The sequence below is a fragment of the Rhamphochromis sp. 'chilingali' genome, assembly GCF_963969265.1.
Source record: "Rhamphochromis sp. 'chilingali' genome assembly, chromosome: 19".
Taxonomy (NCBI): domain Eukaryota; kingdom Metazoa; phylum Chordata; class Actinopteri; order Cichliformes; family Cichlidae; genus Rhamphochromis; species Rhamphochromis sp. 'chilingali'.
Window position 1 is genome coordinate 33,869,181 of NC_137946.1, and position 13,770 is coordinate 33,882,950.

General features: G+C 47.3%; 1 protein-coding gene across 1 annotated transcript; it reads right to left on the reverse strand.

Annotated features, from left to right (window-relative positions):
- Window positions 1–1,477: 1,477 nt before the first annotated feature.
- On the reverse strand, window positions 1,478–12,609 carry LOC308387681 (hydroperoxide isomerase ALOXE3; the record flags this gene model as incomplete). The annotated part of the gene is made up of 14 exons (XM_080867907.1): window positions 1,478–2,583; window positions 2,908–3,078; window positions 3,177–3,277; window positions 3,978–4,087; window positions 4,179–4,348; window positions 4,437–4,523; window positions 4,653–4,856; window positions 4,961–5,104; window positions 5,183–5,355; window positions 7,072–7,187; window positions 7,273–7,362; window positions 11,882–11,963; window positions 12,116–12,341; window positions 12,454–12,609. 14 exons carry the CDS (start codon window positions 12,607–12,609, stop codon window positions 2,404–2,406), a joined length of 2,010 nt encoding a protein of 669 aa, XP_080724033.1. The 3' UTR covers window positions 1,478–2,403.
- Window positions 12,610–13,770: the final 1,161 nt, after the last annotated feature.

A 13,770-nucleotide genomic window follows, 5' to 3' on the forward strand; every position in this document is an offset into this window, starting at 1 on the left:
TCTTTCTGGGTCACAAAATAAACGTTTAACATATTTTCAGGCGAGAATGTAGCTGTGTAAACCTCAAATATCTGCTCAGTTTATCAGGACACCGCATATTTTCAAAAGCGCTCCGACGTTTTCGGAGACGTCTGTTACCCACTAGCTTGATAGCTAGCCGGGGGCTAGGCTAACTAGAGCCGTGAGAACACCGGACTCCCGGCAAATCGTTTTCAAACCCACCGCCGTCTTTCGCTACTCAGGTTAAACATGATATATAAGTCACTTAGATAACTTAAAACTGTAATTGTTTGGCTTTTTTTAGTATTTTATTTGTTCCTGAGTAAATCGGTTTGGTTGAGATTAAAGTTATAGTTTTTACACAGCTGAATAAACATCAAGCAGACAGCTGATTATCAGAAGTGTGAGATGCTCCAGAATTTACTCCGGTGTCCTGTTATATTTTAGATAGCAAGGAGTTTATTAAACTTCACCGAAACAATCTGCAAATGTCATTAACATTTAATAAACTATCATCTTGTCTTTATTTTTAGTTAGCACCTGAAACACTTAAAGCTGTAAGCTAATGATAGTTATATAAGAGCAGATGCTGCTGGTGCAATAAGCTGTATGGATGATGATCTGATTAGTGACTAATCGCAAAAATAATCGCTGACTAGTCGACTATCAAAATAATCGTTTGTGGCAGCCCTAATGTATATGATGTGTTATTAGCTTCTATTTTGGATTGGCTTTCATCATATAAACCCCCTGAGAATAAAACAGGCTGCATGTAAAATCCTTAAAGGGCTCATTTTACATAAAGATTGTTACCTTCAGTTCTTTCTTATGCTCGTAGTTCTGGACATAATTCTGAGAGCAGGACTTTTACTCAAAGCTTTCTTTGAGTTTCTGTTGGTACTTGAAGGAGAAATAAACTCAGAGTATCCACAAATCTAACTGTGACAAAAACAGGCACCGAGGCAGTCAATGCACAAAGCCTGACGTTATTGGTCGAATATTCAGCCACGCGCATGAGAAGGAGTACAGCTGACAGCGCCTCCTCTGTTTCTGACTAGCTTCATTTCCAGCTGACAAAGATGCCTGTGAAGGTCATCGTAGTCTCAGGAGCTTGGAAAGAAAAGCGTCTGGATGTTTCCTCCGACAAGATTGTCCTAAACACAAACTTAACAACGTAGTGCATGCAGCAGAGAGCACCAAGGAATGCTCCGACCTTTACATTGGAGAGACTTCATAAACAAATGGCACAACATGGAAGAGCCACCTCCACGAGACAAGACTCAGGGGCCCATTCAATTCAATTTTATTTACACAGCGCCAAATCACAACAACAGTCGCCTCAAGGAGCTTTATATTGTACAGTAGATCGTACAGTAATGCATAGAGATAAAAACCCAACAATCATATGACCCCCTATGAACAAGCACTTTGGCGACAGTGGGAAGGAAAAACTCCCTTTTAACAGGAAGAAACCTCCAGCAGATCCAGGCTCAGGGAGGGGCGGGGCAATCTGCAGTGATTGGTTGTCCATCTGCATCTAAAGGTCAAAGGTCACTCTTTGAGGACACCAATGTTAACATTGTGGACAGAGAAGACAGATGGTTTGAAAGAGGAGTAAAAGAGGCCATTTATGTCCACTGTGAGCGACCATCTTTGAACAGAGGCGGGGTTTACGACATCAACTCTCTGCCATCTATAATCCAGTTTTGAGATCCTTCCCAGACGCCTTAACGCCCACTCACATCCTGGGCCATCTGACCTCAGGAAATCACATGATAGGGTGGGGCCAGGTTTCACAATGAGCTCACCTGAAACTCTGGCTGATTGGGACCCACACCCAGTTTCACACCTTGTCTTAGGCGATTAGAGGATCATCAGGGGGTCCTTTTGTCCCTCTGTGGGGGGAAACTCCCACTGAGCTTAAATCTGGGACTCTCCACCATTTGACCTTAGAACTGAAGAAGCTTCTCGGATGAGAGGTGAAACGTCTTCTTAAGGTCAAGATGATTTCTTTCCAAGCTCCTTAGACATTAGAATAGAGACTTACTCTAATATTTAAACTCGTGTACTCATGTAACACAGTGTGAGCTCACACCAAGTCACTTCATTGACGCCAAACAAAGTAATTTGGTGAGCTCACAAAGCAAGACATTAATTTCATCGTGAGTCCTTCACCAGAGTCGGAGAACATCTGAGTTTAAGGCGCGTTACAGTCACCTCGAAGAAAAGAAAAAAGTTAGTACGTGAAAAATGTTGCGGTTTGAAGAGAAGTATCCCAGCAGAAACGATTAGTCCGTCACATGATCAGATTTAAAAAACAGGAACGATTATCGATAATTAGGTGCATGGAGAGGTTTTTTTCCTGTTGGAAATGATGATCGCAGGTGAGGACGATGACAGTTACTAAATGGCCACGCTGTTCTCGATGCGCTCGGGGCTCAGGTACGGATACGGCAGCTCCAGCTGGCTGTTACGCTCTGCGATGGCGTCAGAGATGTCCCGGAGCTGTGCCTGCACCTCCTCCAACAGCCTGCGGTGAGCGTCCTCCCTGAAAATAGCCTCCTTGTAGTGACAGAGAGGAACCTGCAGGGGGACACACACAGATTTAATCTTCAAAAACGTGACAAATAACGAGACGCATTACAATGATTTGAAATGAAAATGATCAGAAAGAGAACTTCAGAGGAGGTGCAGAGGGTCGGAGTGACAGGAGGATGGTGGGATAGGAGGAGATGGAGGCAGTGATTGGCTGTGGTGTCCGAGGAGGAGGAGGAAGACAAAAGAAAAAGCTTATGAAGAAGAAAAAATGTAAATGATGAAAAAGAAGAAGATGACAAAGATTTTGAAGAGGAGGAGTTGAGGAAGAAGTGAGTGTAAATGTTTTATGAGGAGTGGGCGGAGCCTCACAAAGTCGATGGCTGGCTGCGACAGCCCATTCAGCGCCATCAGGACGCGGCACGTCGTGTTCACATCTGGCAGGAAGGACATGATGTCATCTTCTGTGACGGCGCCTTTGACCTGCGGAGGAGGGCGCAACATGGCGACCGGACAGTTTGGCACCCAGAAGGCAAAGTCCAGCTGGAGGACAGCAAGAGAGAGGAGACAAACGTGAGGCGGCGGGACATCCTCAGCAGGAAGCCCCGAGCTTTTCCCATCTCTCGCAGTGGCCCACTCACCTGGGAGAAGTTGACGGCAGCGTGCAGAGCAGAGCAGGAGTAGATGAGCGCGGTGACAAACTTGGCCACTTCTGCTCTGGTGTGAAAGCGCTGAGGGAAACCTGTGCAGAGGCATCATAGTCACAATGTTCAGGTGAATGCATGCGTGCACATGTGTGTGCTGTGGGCGAGGGCGGAGTCAAAAAGAGCTGCTCAGTGTTCCAAGCACATAAATAACAAATGTTAATGAACATAAAAACACACGAACATGGAAAACTATCCTGTGGTCAGCTTTATATAATAACATACATATTTATCTCTAATTATTTAACCACTAAAATCCAAAAGTTTTGCTTTTAATATTATATCATTACATCAAACTATCAATATTTAATACCATACAGTGTCAAACACACATCTGCTCAGTATCATTTTATATTGGTGCAACTTTTCAGATCCTCCTCCGCACAGATCCAAAGGTCGACACAGTTTGATGTCGGGTCCCTCTGCTCGTCCCTGCAGAGCCCCGTGATGCTGTGAGCTGACCTGTTACTCTTACATCCACCGACTGAAGCGCTGCCAGTGCGTGCAGCTCTCCATCAGGAGCTCCACCCCCCACCTACACCTCTATACCTACAGCCATCTCCACTTTACGCTTGCAGTTCCACTGCAGCATGAAAGGAGACTCAGCTCTCTCTAAGAACAACTAGCAGTCATTATCATTATTATATTATCGTGAACTAACTTAACGTGTAAACACAGTTTGCTGACAGAATCGTTTGAAACGGTGCAAAGTGATTTGGAGAAACTGCTAAAACGCACCATTACTGAAGCCGTGAGCGTTGATGTCTGTGAGCCAACCATGGAGCTCGGGGTCACGCTGCACCGCGTCGTCTCCATGGTAATACAGTTCCACCCAGCTGGTTACAAACCTGCAACACACACAGATCACAGAGGATCTCCTGTTGCCATCGGATCAAACATTTGCACGAGTGTTCGTGTTTCTCAGGTGTGCTCGTTTACCTGTGCACTGTGTCCCAGATCCTCAGAGCGTCCTGGGCGTAGAAGCTCTGCGGCAGTTTGTCCAAACCGCGGTCGCTCAAGTCTTCGGGGACGCACAGGGTTCGATAGGAAATCCTGGCCGATCCCCTGGAGAGGAGAAGGGGTAATGTTGCCAGACCAGAACCGACAGCCTGGAAGGACGAGACCAGGGAACACAACAGATCTTACTTTGCTTGTTTGTTCTCCTCTTTGTGGTTCCTGTTACTTCCTGCATTTTACCTGATCAAACAGTCCTTTGGAGGCCAGCAGCGACGCTCTGGCCCCGAAGTTTATCTTTAAAGATGTCTTGACGTGTGGCAGTAGCAGCTGTCCATAAAAGAAATGAGAGAAAAGACAGCTCAAGCCATTTAAAAGCAGAAATGATTGGATACAACAATTCTGTTCTCTGATCTCCTGTGGGTGAAGTCGAGCGAGCTGCAGGGGAGCGGGGTTTACCTGGTGCAGTGGGTGTGCATCTGGGAGCTGCCGCAGCGTGGCCACGCAGCACAGCTCTGCCATCATGTGAGTCCGCAGGTAATGTGAGATCAGCTGGTGGCACTGGAAGTCTGCACTGTGAACCCACATCTTAGCCAACAGCCAATCGTAGCCAGAGTCAGAGGGCAGGAAGACCGGGTTCTGAGGGCCAGGTTTCTGCTGCAGCTGAAGGACGGGACCACATTCCCAGGGTGAATGGGCTGAACTTAGACAACAGGATTCCAACTGAAGACAATCGTCACAGTCAGGTTTCTACATAACAAGCAAACCTGGATGGCGATGGGGAGCAGCTGCCCCTGCTGGTTCAGGTGGAGAAGGCACAGCGGGGCGGACAGATACGTCTGCTTTTCATTGATCACGTTGGCTGGAACACCGTCTAGAACCTCGTAGTCCAACAGGTAAATGTTGCCTTTCTGTCACAGCGAACAAACACACTGATTAAAAAGGGCAGCTGCAAATAACGCACAGCTGAAAGTCACAACAGCACACACCTGTAGCTCTTTTTCGAGGGAGGAGCCTTCAGGCAGGAAGGGGCGGAGCATGTCAGAGGTGACAGACAGGTTTGGAGGGAGGTGGCGGGTCTCACGCAGCATGAGAGGGTTGCTGCCGTTCAGACACTGGTAGCCAAAATACCAATCCTCCATCCAATGAGCCTTAACGAACCCTGAGAGACAGAATCAACCATCTCATTATTCTTTGTCACGGAGCCCGATCGCCGAGTCAGGAAGCAAGAAGACTTTATTTGTCACATGCAAGTTGCCCCCCCCGACATTATATACACAACACAGACATCACATGGGGAGACAGGTCGGACACCGGTAGTATTACGGAAAAACACTGAAATATAGACTACAATGGGAAAGTCCAGGAGGGGAAAAAAGAGACCTCTACTCATGCTGGGCTCCTGGGAGGACAGCATGAGAACAGGAAACAAAAAAACTCCTCTGCACAGAAATGTCCACAGCACAGCAATATAGAGCACGTGACCAGCAACAGGGTCGGGTAGGGGGTGTAAGCCGGGGCGCACACAGCCATCCTGCCCAGACCCGCCGTGTCCTCCAGGAGGGAACAAGCATCGAAGGCGTTTGAAAAGGGAGGAGGGATGAGTGCTTATCAGTGTCTGTGTGTGTGCGTGTCCATAGTTCAGCTGAGACAGTGTCCTTCACCCTGCCAGGCTAAGTAAACAGTCTTCCAGCCAACCCAGGTGGCCTTGCATGGAATGGGAAGAACAGACTCAACACAGTCGTTATCAGGGTGTTGTTGTTCGGCTCCAGCCTTGAGCCCACAGCTGGCGCCGAAGGGATAGCCGCATTATGATGGTGGTTTTTACTTTAGTGCGAACAGCTCATGAGAATTTCAAAGCAGTTCTAACAGTCCAACACTGGTCTCTCAATCTCCCGTTGGAGAGCCGCGAGCTTCGCCATGATGTTATCAAACTTACGCTCCGTGATGTTGTCAGTCTTGTGTTCAAAGAGCCGATTCTGAGAACTCACGATCGCAGTGAGCTGCTCCAAGATGTGATCCAATGTACGCTCAGAGGTCTTATTCTGAGTGTTCACAGCAGCCGTAAGCGTCTCCAAGCTCTTAACCATGCTGCACTCAGTGAGCCCATGTTGAGAAGCTGCACCTCGTCCCATCATTTCAATCCCAGCGGGCAGCCTTGTGGGGGTTTGAACAGCCGGTTCCGCTTTCTTAATTCTCCAATAAGTCAGGGCCAAGCCAGCTCCGATCAGCCAGAACCCTGTTACCATGGTTCATAGGTAGATATCTTCAGCGTCCTCGATCCACAGTCCCGCCAGGCACACGATCCTCTGCCACCCGTCCATCGTGTATCCGGCAGGGAAAGTCCCTCCAGGGCACTCAGGCTCACCCGAGCCCAGACTTCTCGTTGAGAAAAGGGTGTCAATAGCATTCAGAGACCAGTTGATCAAATCCATAATTCTCTTTAGGTTTTAGAGACAGACTGTGAGAGAGTGTTCCAGGGAAAGTAATACAAACGAGACAAGACAAGGACATAGAGGCTAAGCAGGGAAGATAAGGGAGAGGAGGAGAGGAGAAAAGTACAACCGCCTTCGCCAAGAGCCAAAGAGGCGATCGGGCTCAAAGAACTACCCACAAACACACTACAAGAGATACAACGCTAAAAAAAAACAATTACAGATGCTCACAAAACACAGAAACCTACAACAAAGCACAAAATAATCAAAAAGACACAAAACTACTAAAACATAAATACAAATGATGAAAGAACGATACAGTAAATACAAGAATAAAGACCCAGAATAACCACAAGGGGAAATAAAAACTTTGCAGCGATGTCCTGTAGCTAGAAAGGTTCAAAAACACAAAGATGAATGAGATGTGCTGCATTGTTTCTTACTGGCGATGCCATTCTGTTGTGCGCTGTAGGTGAAAATCATCTCCAGCTCTGAAAAACTCTTCCAGGACTCGACTCGGGTGGTGAAGCCGTTCAGATAGTACAGGTTAGTAGCCGGACTGAGGACAGAGGGACAAACACAGCTCAAGCCAGCTGGTTCAGACCACATTTCATTCACAATGTGCACCAACTGTTAGCATTCACCTCTTCTGCGTGTAAAGAAGGTTTGGCCCGAGTTCAAACAGACTGTTCACGTCAACGCACTGCGGAGCACCATCAACGAAGATTCGCCACCTGAACGAGAGACAACCAGTTTTCAAGCTGTCAGTTTCAAATTTTGTAGGATGGTAGACACCAAAAATGGCACATGTCATTCATCTCTGTGTTTTTGAATCATTCTAGAAAACACACACACACACATATATATATATATATATAAAAAACACCCAGCACGCCCCTGCGGGCGGTTTATCCTTCAAGCTCGGGTCCTCTACCAGAGGCCTGGGAGCTTGAGGGTCCTGCGCAGTATCTTAGCTGTTCCCAGGACTGCGCTCTTCTGGACAGAGATCTCCGATGTTATTCCCGGGATCTGCTGGAGCCACTCACCTAGCTTGGGAGTCACCGCACCTAGTGCTCCGATTACCACGGGGACCACCGTTACCTTCACCCTCCACATCCTCTCGAGCTCTTCTCTGAGCCCTTGGTATTTCTCCAGCTTCTCGTGTTCCTTCTTCCTGATATTGCTGTCATTCGGAACCGCTACATCGATCACTACGGCCGTCTTCTTCTGTTTGTCTACCACCACTATGTCCGGTTGGTTAGCCACCACCATTTTGTCCGTCTGTATCTGGAAGTCCCACAGGATCTTAGCTCGGTCATTCTCCACCACCCTTGGGGGCATCTCCCATTTTGACCTCGGGACTTCCAGGTTATACTCGGCACAGATGTTCCTGTACACTATGCCGGCCACTTGGTTATGGCGTTCCATGTATGCCTTGCCTGCTAGCATCTTGCACCCTGCTGTTATGTGCTGGATTGTCTCTGGGGCATCTTTACACAGCCTGCACCTGGGGTCTTGCCTGGTGTGATAGACCCCAGCCTCTATGGATCTTGTACTCAGAGCTTGTTCTTGTGCTGCCATGATTAGTGCCTCTGTGCTGTCTTTCAGTCCAGCTTTGTCCAGCCACTGGTAGGATTTCTGGATATCAGCCACCTCCTCTATCTGCCGGTGGTACATACCGTGCAGGGGCCTGTCCTTCCATGATGGTTCCTCGTCTCCCTCCTCTTTCTTGGGTTTCTGCTGCCTGAGGTATTCACTGAGCACTCGGTCAGTTGGGGCCATCTTCCCAATGTATTCTTGGATGTTCCTTGTCTCATCCTGGACTGTGGTGCTGACACTCACCAGTCCCCGGCCCCCTTCCTTCCACTTAGCGTACAGCCTCAGGGTGCTGGACTTGGGGTGAAACCCTCCATGCATGGTCAGGAGCTTTCTTGTCTTTATGTCAGTGGCTTCTATCTCCTCCTTTGGCCAGCTTATTACCCCAGCAGGGTACCTGATCACGGGCAGGGCGTACGTGTTGATGGCCCGGATCTTGTTCTTACCATTCAGCTGACTCCTCAGGACTTGCCTGACCCTCTGCAGGTACTTGGTGGTTGCAGCCTTTCTAGCGGCCTCTTCATGGTTCCCATTTGCCTGCGGGATCCCCAGGTACTTGTAACTGTCCTCTATGTCTGCAATGTTGCCTTCTGGTAGTTCAATCCCCTCAGTTCTGACTACCTTCCCTCTCTTTGTTACCATCCGACTACACTTCTCCAGTCCGAACGACATTCCAATGTCATTGCTGTATAGCCTGGTAGTGTGGATCAGTGAATCGATGTCTCGTTCACTCTTGGCATACAGCTTGATGTCATCCATGTACAGGAGGTGGCTGACAACTGCTCCGTTCCATAGTCGGTATCCGTAGCCAGTCTTGTTAATGATCTCACTGAGGGGGTTCAGGCCTATGCAGAACAGCAGTGGGGACAGAGCATCTCCTTGGTAGATCCCGCACTTGATGGTAACTTGTGCTATGGGCTTGGAGTTGGCCTCTAGTGTTGTACGCCACATCCCCATTGAGTTCCTGATGAAGGCTCTTAGGGTCCCATTGATCTTGTACAATTCTAGGCATTCCAGTATCCAGCTGTGGGGCATTGAGTCATAGGCCTTCTTGTAATCAATCCAGGCAGTGCACAGGTTGGTCAGTCTGGTCTTGCAGTCTCGGCTGATTGTTCTGTCTACCAGTAGCTGGTGTTTTGCACCTCTGGTATTCTTGCCAATTCCTTTCTGTGTCCCGCTCATGTATTGACCCATGTGCCTGTTCATCTTAGCCGATATGATGCCTGACAGGAGCTTCCATGTAGTACTGAGGCAGGTTATTGGTCGGTAGTTGGAGGGGACCGGTCCCTTCTTGGGGTCCTTGGGGATCAGGACCGTCCGGCCTTCAGTTAGCCATTCCGGGTGTCTCTCGTTAACTAGCAGCTGGTTCATTTGTGCTGCCAGACGCTCGTGGAGTGCAGTCAGCTTCTTCAGCCAGTAGGCGTGAACCATGTCGGGCCCTGGTGCTGTCCAACTCTTCATACTGGAGACCCTTTCTTGGATATCTGCCACTGTGATGGTTACTGGACCCTGTTCAGGGAGGTCGCTGTGGTCTGCCCTCAGATCCACTAGCCACTGAGCATTGCCGTTATGGGTTGCATCCTTCTCCCATATGCTCTTCCAGTATTGCTCCGTCTCCAGCCTTGGTGGTGCTGTTCTCTTATTGTTCCCTTGCCACTGAGAGTACACCTTTGCTGGTTCTGTGGAGAACAGCTGGTTTATTCTCCTGCCTTCTATCTCTCTGGTGTACCTCCTCAAGCGGCTGGCCAAGGCTGTGAGTCTTTGCTTGGCAGTTTCCAAGGCCTCAGGTATGGACAGCTTGCTGTATTTCTTAGGCACCTTATTTGTCGCACCTTTCTGCAACTCTGTTAGTTGGCTAACCTCCCTCCGTGCTACTTTGATCTTGCCCTCTAGCCTCCTTCTCCATGGAGGGTACTGCCCCTTGTGGCTGTTCAACTTGTAGCCAAGCATCTCACTGATCACTGCTGCCGTATTGTAGATTAGCTGGCTCCCCGTCGGGGAATCGAACCCCGGTCTTCCGCGTGACAGGCGGAGATACTGTCCACTATACAGTAGCCTGTCCACTATATATATATATATATATATATTAGGGGTGCAACGATACACAAAAAAAATCACGGTTCGGTTTGATATTTTTTCGATACAAAAAAATGTTCATGCTTTTTTAATTTGTCATTTATTAAAAGTATAAATATGTATTTAACTCAAAAGTACTCAAAAAAATTAATCTATCTGATCGAGAAATCACTCATCTTTGGAAAAGAGAGTGTATTACAGAGAAATGGCTCTTTCCAAAATAAAAGCTATACTATACGCTTCTATACTATTAGCTAACTGCGTTAACACACTAGTTCCCACCAATGTAATTGAGCATTGCGTGGCACATCCAACATACTGTTTTACTTTTGTCCATGACGCGCTTACCTTCAGGGTCATACGTCACATGAAAACCAAAATAATTCCAAAGGTCAGATCTGAATGAGGGTGGGGGAGGTTCAATTTGCCATGTTGCAACGAGCTTAGCTTCTGTCTTGCTAGCTTGCGCTGCGCTCAGTGGATCTGCGCTCGACAGTGCAGCCTAGGCGGAGTAGTCAAACGCAGATCCACTGAGTGTTCAACACAGACAGCATCGTCAGAAGGAAAGTTGATGAAATAAATTAAAAATTTTGTATTGTTCATACATATGCGTATGAACCGAAAGCACTGTATCGAACGGTTCAATATCGATACGAGTATCGTTGCACCCCTAATATATACATATGCTTAGCCTCTTGTATATATGTATATATATATGACACGAACAGGCATGGAGACGCTGCGCAACATTCTTTTTTTCAGTATGATACTCTATGATGTCAGAAATAGCATATTCAATTTAGTTTTAATTATACAGCAGCAAATCACAACAACAGTCACCTCAAAGTGCTTTATATTGTAAGAGAAGGCCCTGACAATCATATGACCCCCTGTGAGCAAGGACTTTGGTGACAGGGGGAAGGAAAAACTTCCTTTTAACAGGAAGAAACCTCTGGCAGAACCAGGCTCAGGGAGGGGCGGGGCCATCTGAGTCCACTGTCAGAGGCCATAAGAAGATCATTTGTAACCTTCACTAAAGCTGTTTCTGTGCTGTGATGAGCTCTGAAACCTGACTGAAACTCTTCAAATAAACCTCTGCAGATGATCTGTTAGCTGTTTGACAACTACTCTTTCAAGGATGTTTGATATAAAGGAAGGTTGGAGATTGGCCTATAATTAGCTAAGACTGCTGGGTCTAGAGATGCTTTTTGAGTAAAGGTTTAACTACAGCCAGCTTGAAGGCCTGTGGTACATAGCCGATCATTAGAGATAGGTTGATCATATTTAAGATCGAAGCATTAATTAACGGCAGGATCTTCTAGATATTTCAGCCAGTTCTGCTCCAGCCATATGGGTAAAGATAATATAATACCCCATTTTAGCATTCAAGGTCATAGATCAAAGGTCAGATATCAGTGTGCTGTAAACATGTTATCGTGTTTGGATGACACTGGCCGCCCACAGAGTACAGCTCACAAACACTGCGTGCTGCCCCTCTGCAGGACTCCAGGATGTGGCCAGTCAGAGCGCTGTAAGAGGACCAAAGGTAAACCAGCATGCTAACACTGTGACATCAGGTACCTGATGAGCTGCTGCTGATGTTGCAGCTGTCTGAGCCTCTGCTGCTTCAGCTTCTCTTCTGTCTCCTCCTCCAGCAAACACACTGTGGACCAACAACAGGAAGAACTGCTTTTAGATTCAAAGGAAATGATTTGCATGGGCACACCTGCAGGATGATGTGAGGAAATAAAGAGGTTTTTGTGCTTGGGTCCACATGCCTCTGTTTCCTCCTAACGGTCATTAAACGTCACTCACACTTTCCACTCCGGAGCTCCACGTCGCCATCTGCTGGCCGCAGCCATCTGTCGCACAGGAACACCTGTGTTTCTGAGTCTGACCCCTGACTTTTAGACAGCCTGCAGACCTCCACTCTGCTGCAGTGCCAGTCCAGGTTTGGAAATCTGGTCTGAACCTCGAGCCGGAGCCGAACCAGAATCAGGCGACCCAGAGGACTGCTGGCCTGAACCCGGACTGGACACACCTGTGAGCATGACAGGAAGACACCGTCAAAATAAAACTCCAAGTACTGACCATAAACCATGCCCTTCAGTACTCCCAGCGAACGCTACAAATGAATGAATCTCAAAACTCACCGATCCTGGCAGGAGATGACTGTTGCCGTCGGTCACACGGATGGGCGGAGTCTCACCCTCAGAGCCAATCAGGCTAAGCCACAGGTGGCTAAAGGTTCCACAGGTGGGGCCAGGTGAGGTGTGAACGGTCACTTCAAACTCCTGACAGGAAGCCATTATGTTGGGCACGATGGGCACAAAGTTGGACGGCGCCACCTGTTGGCCCGAGTGCAGGTTTGTGAGCCTTTCACCCGCGAATTAATATTTAAGACATGTTGTGACCTGTTTCAGGAGAAACTGATGGAGGAGGTTAAGCTGTTTAAGCCGAATCACCTGACAGACACAAAGACACTTCACCTCTGGCTGGAGGGATGATCAGAGCCTCACGTGGTGAAACGGCCGCTTCAAGAGTCTTTACTGAGGTTTCACCTGAAGCTCACGCTTCCTGTTTTATTTGTGAAGATGAGAATCGCCACCATAACTGTCAGTGTCACTATCATCTCAGGACCATCAGAGCTGCGTTAAGGTTGAGAAAGGCTACAGCGAGGCCCTTAAAGACGTTACACTTTGATTATTTTGTTGGAAAGTTTCTTATTTTCTCTCCATGTTTGCTGTCTTTGTTTTGCACCATGACACAGAGAAAAATTCGCTACGTCTCTGTGAAACTCATAGTGAAACTGCGTTGCTTTCAGCTTTCATTTATCTCAGAAACAAAAACGACTCTTACAAACACATTTCTGTCTTTGTGCTGTGCAGGACTCCCGCTGATGCTGACATCAGCTTATTTGTTTACCTTGCTCACATTTGCCTTGGAAATGAAGGGCAGTTAGCGTGGGCTTCCAGCTAACACACTGGCTTCTCCTGACAGATCCACAAGCAGTAAACACTGCTCTCTTTCTTGTTAAAGGTCACGTTGTCAGCCTGACGAGGAAGCTTCCTGCTCCGTGCTTACAAACAGAAATCAGCCATAAAAACACCGGCTGCTGATTTTCCTGTTTCCTCCTATTTTATCATGTTAGAGATGAACCTACGAGTTACATTATCTACAGCGGCTCTGACCCAAGGGTACGTTTAAAAAACCAAATCATTTGTTTATTGGGTAGCAGGCCTCGTTTCCTATAAATAATCCGTAATGAAGAAGTCAGCGCAAAAATCCACTCAATATAAACTCTGCACTTATTTAGTCTTCACTCAATCCTCGTATTCGTTGGACTTTTGATTTTAATTGAACATAAAACAAAAAATAAAAACGTGAAATGACAAATTTAATTAAAAAGGAAATGTGATCATATTATATTGAATGCCATTTAACTGCTACATGAGAGGAAGAAATATATT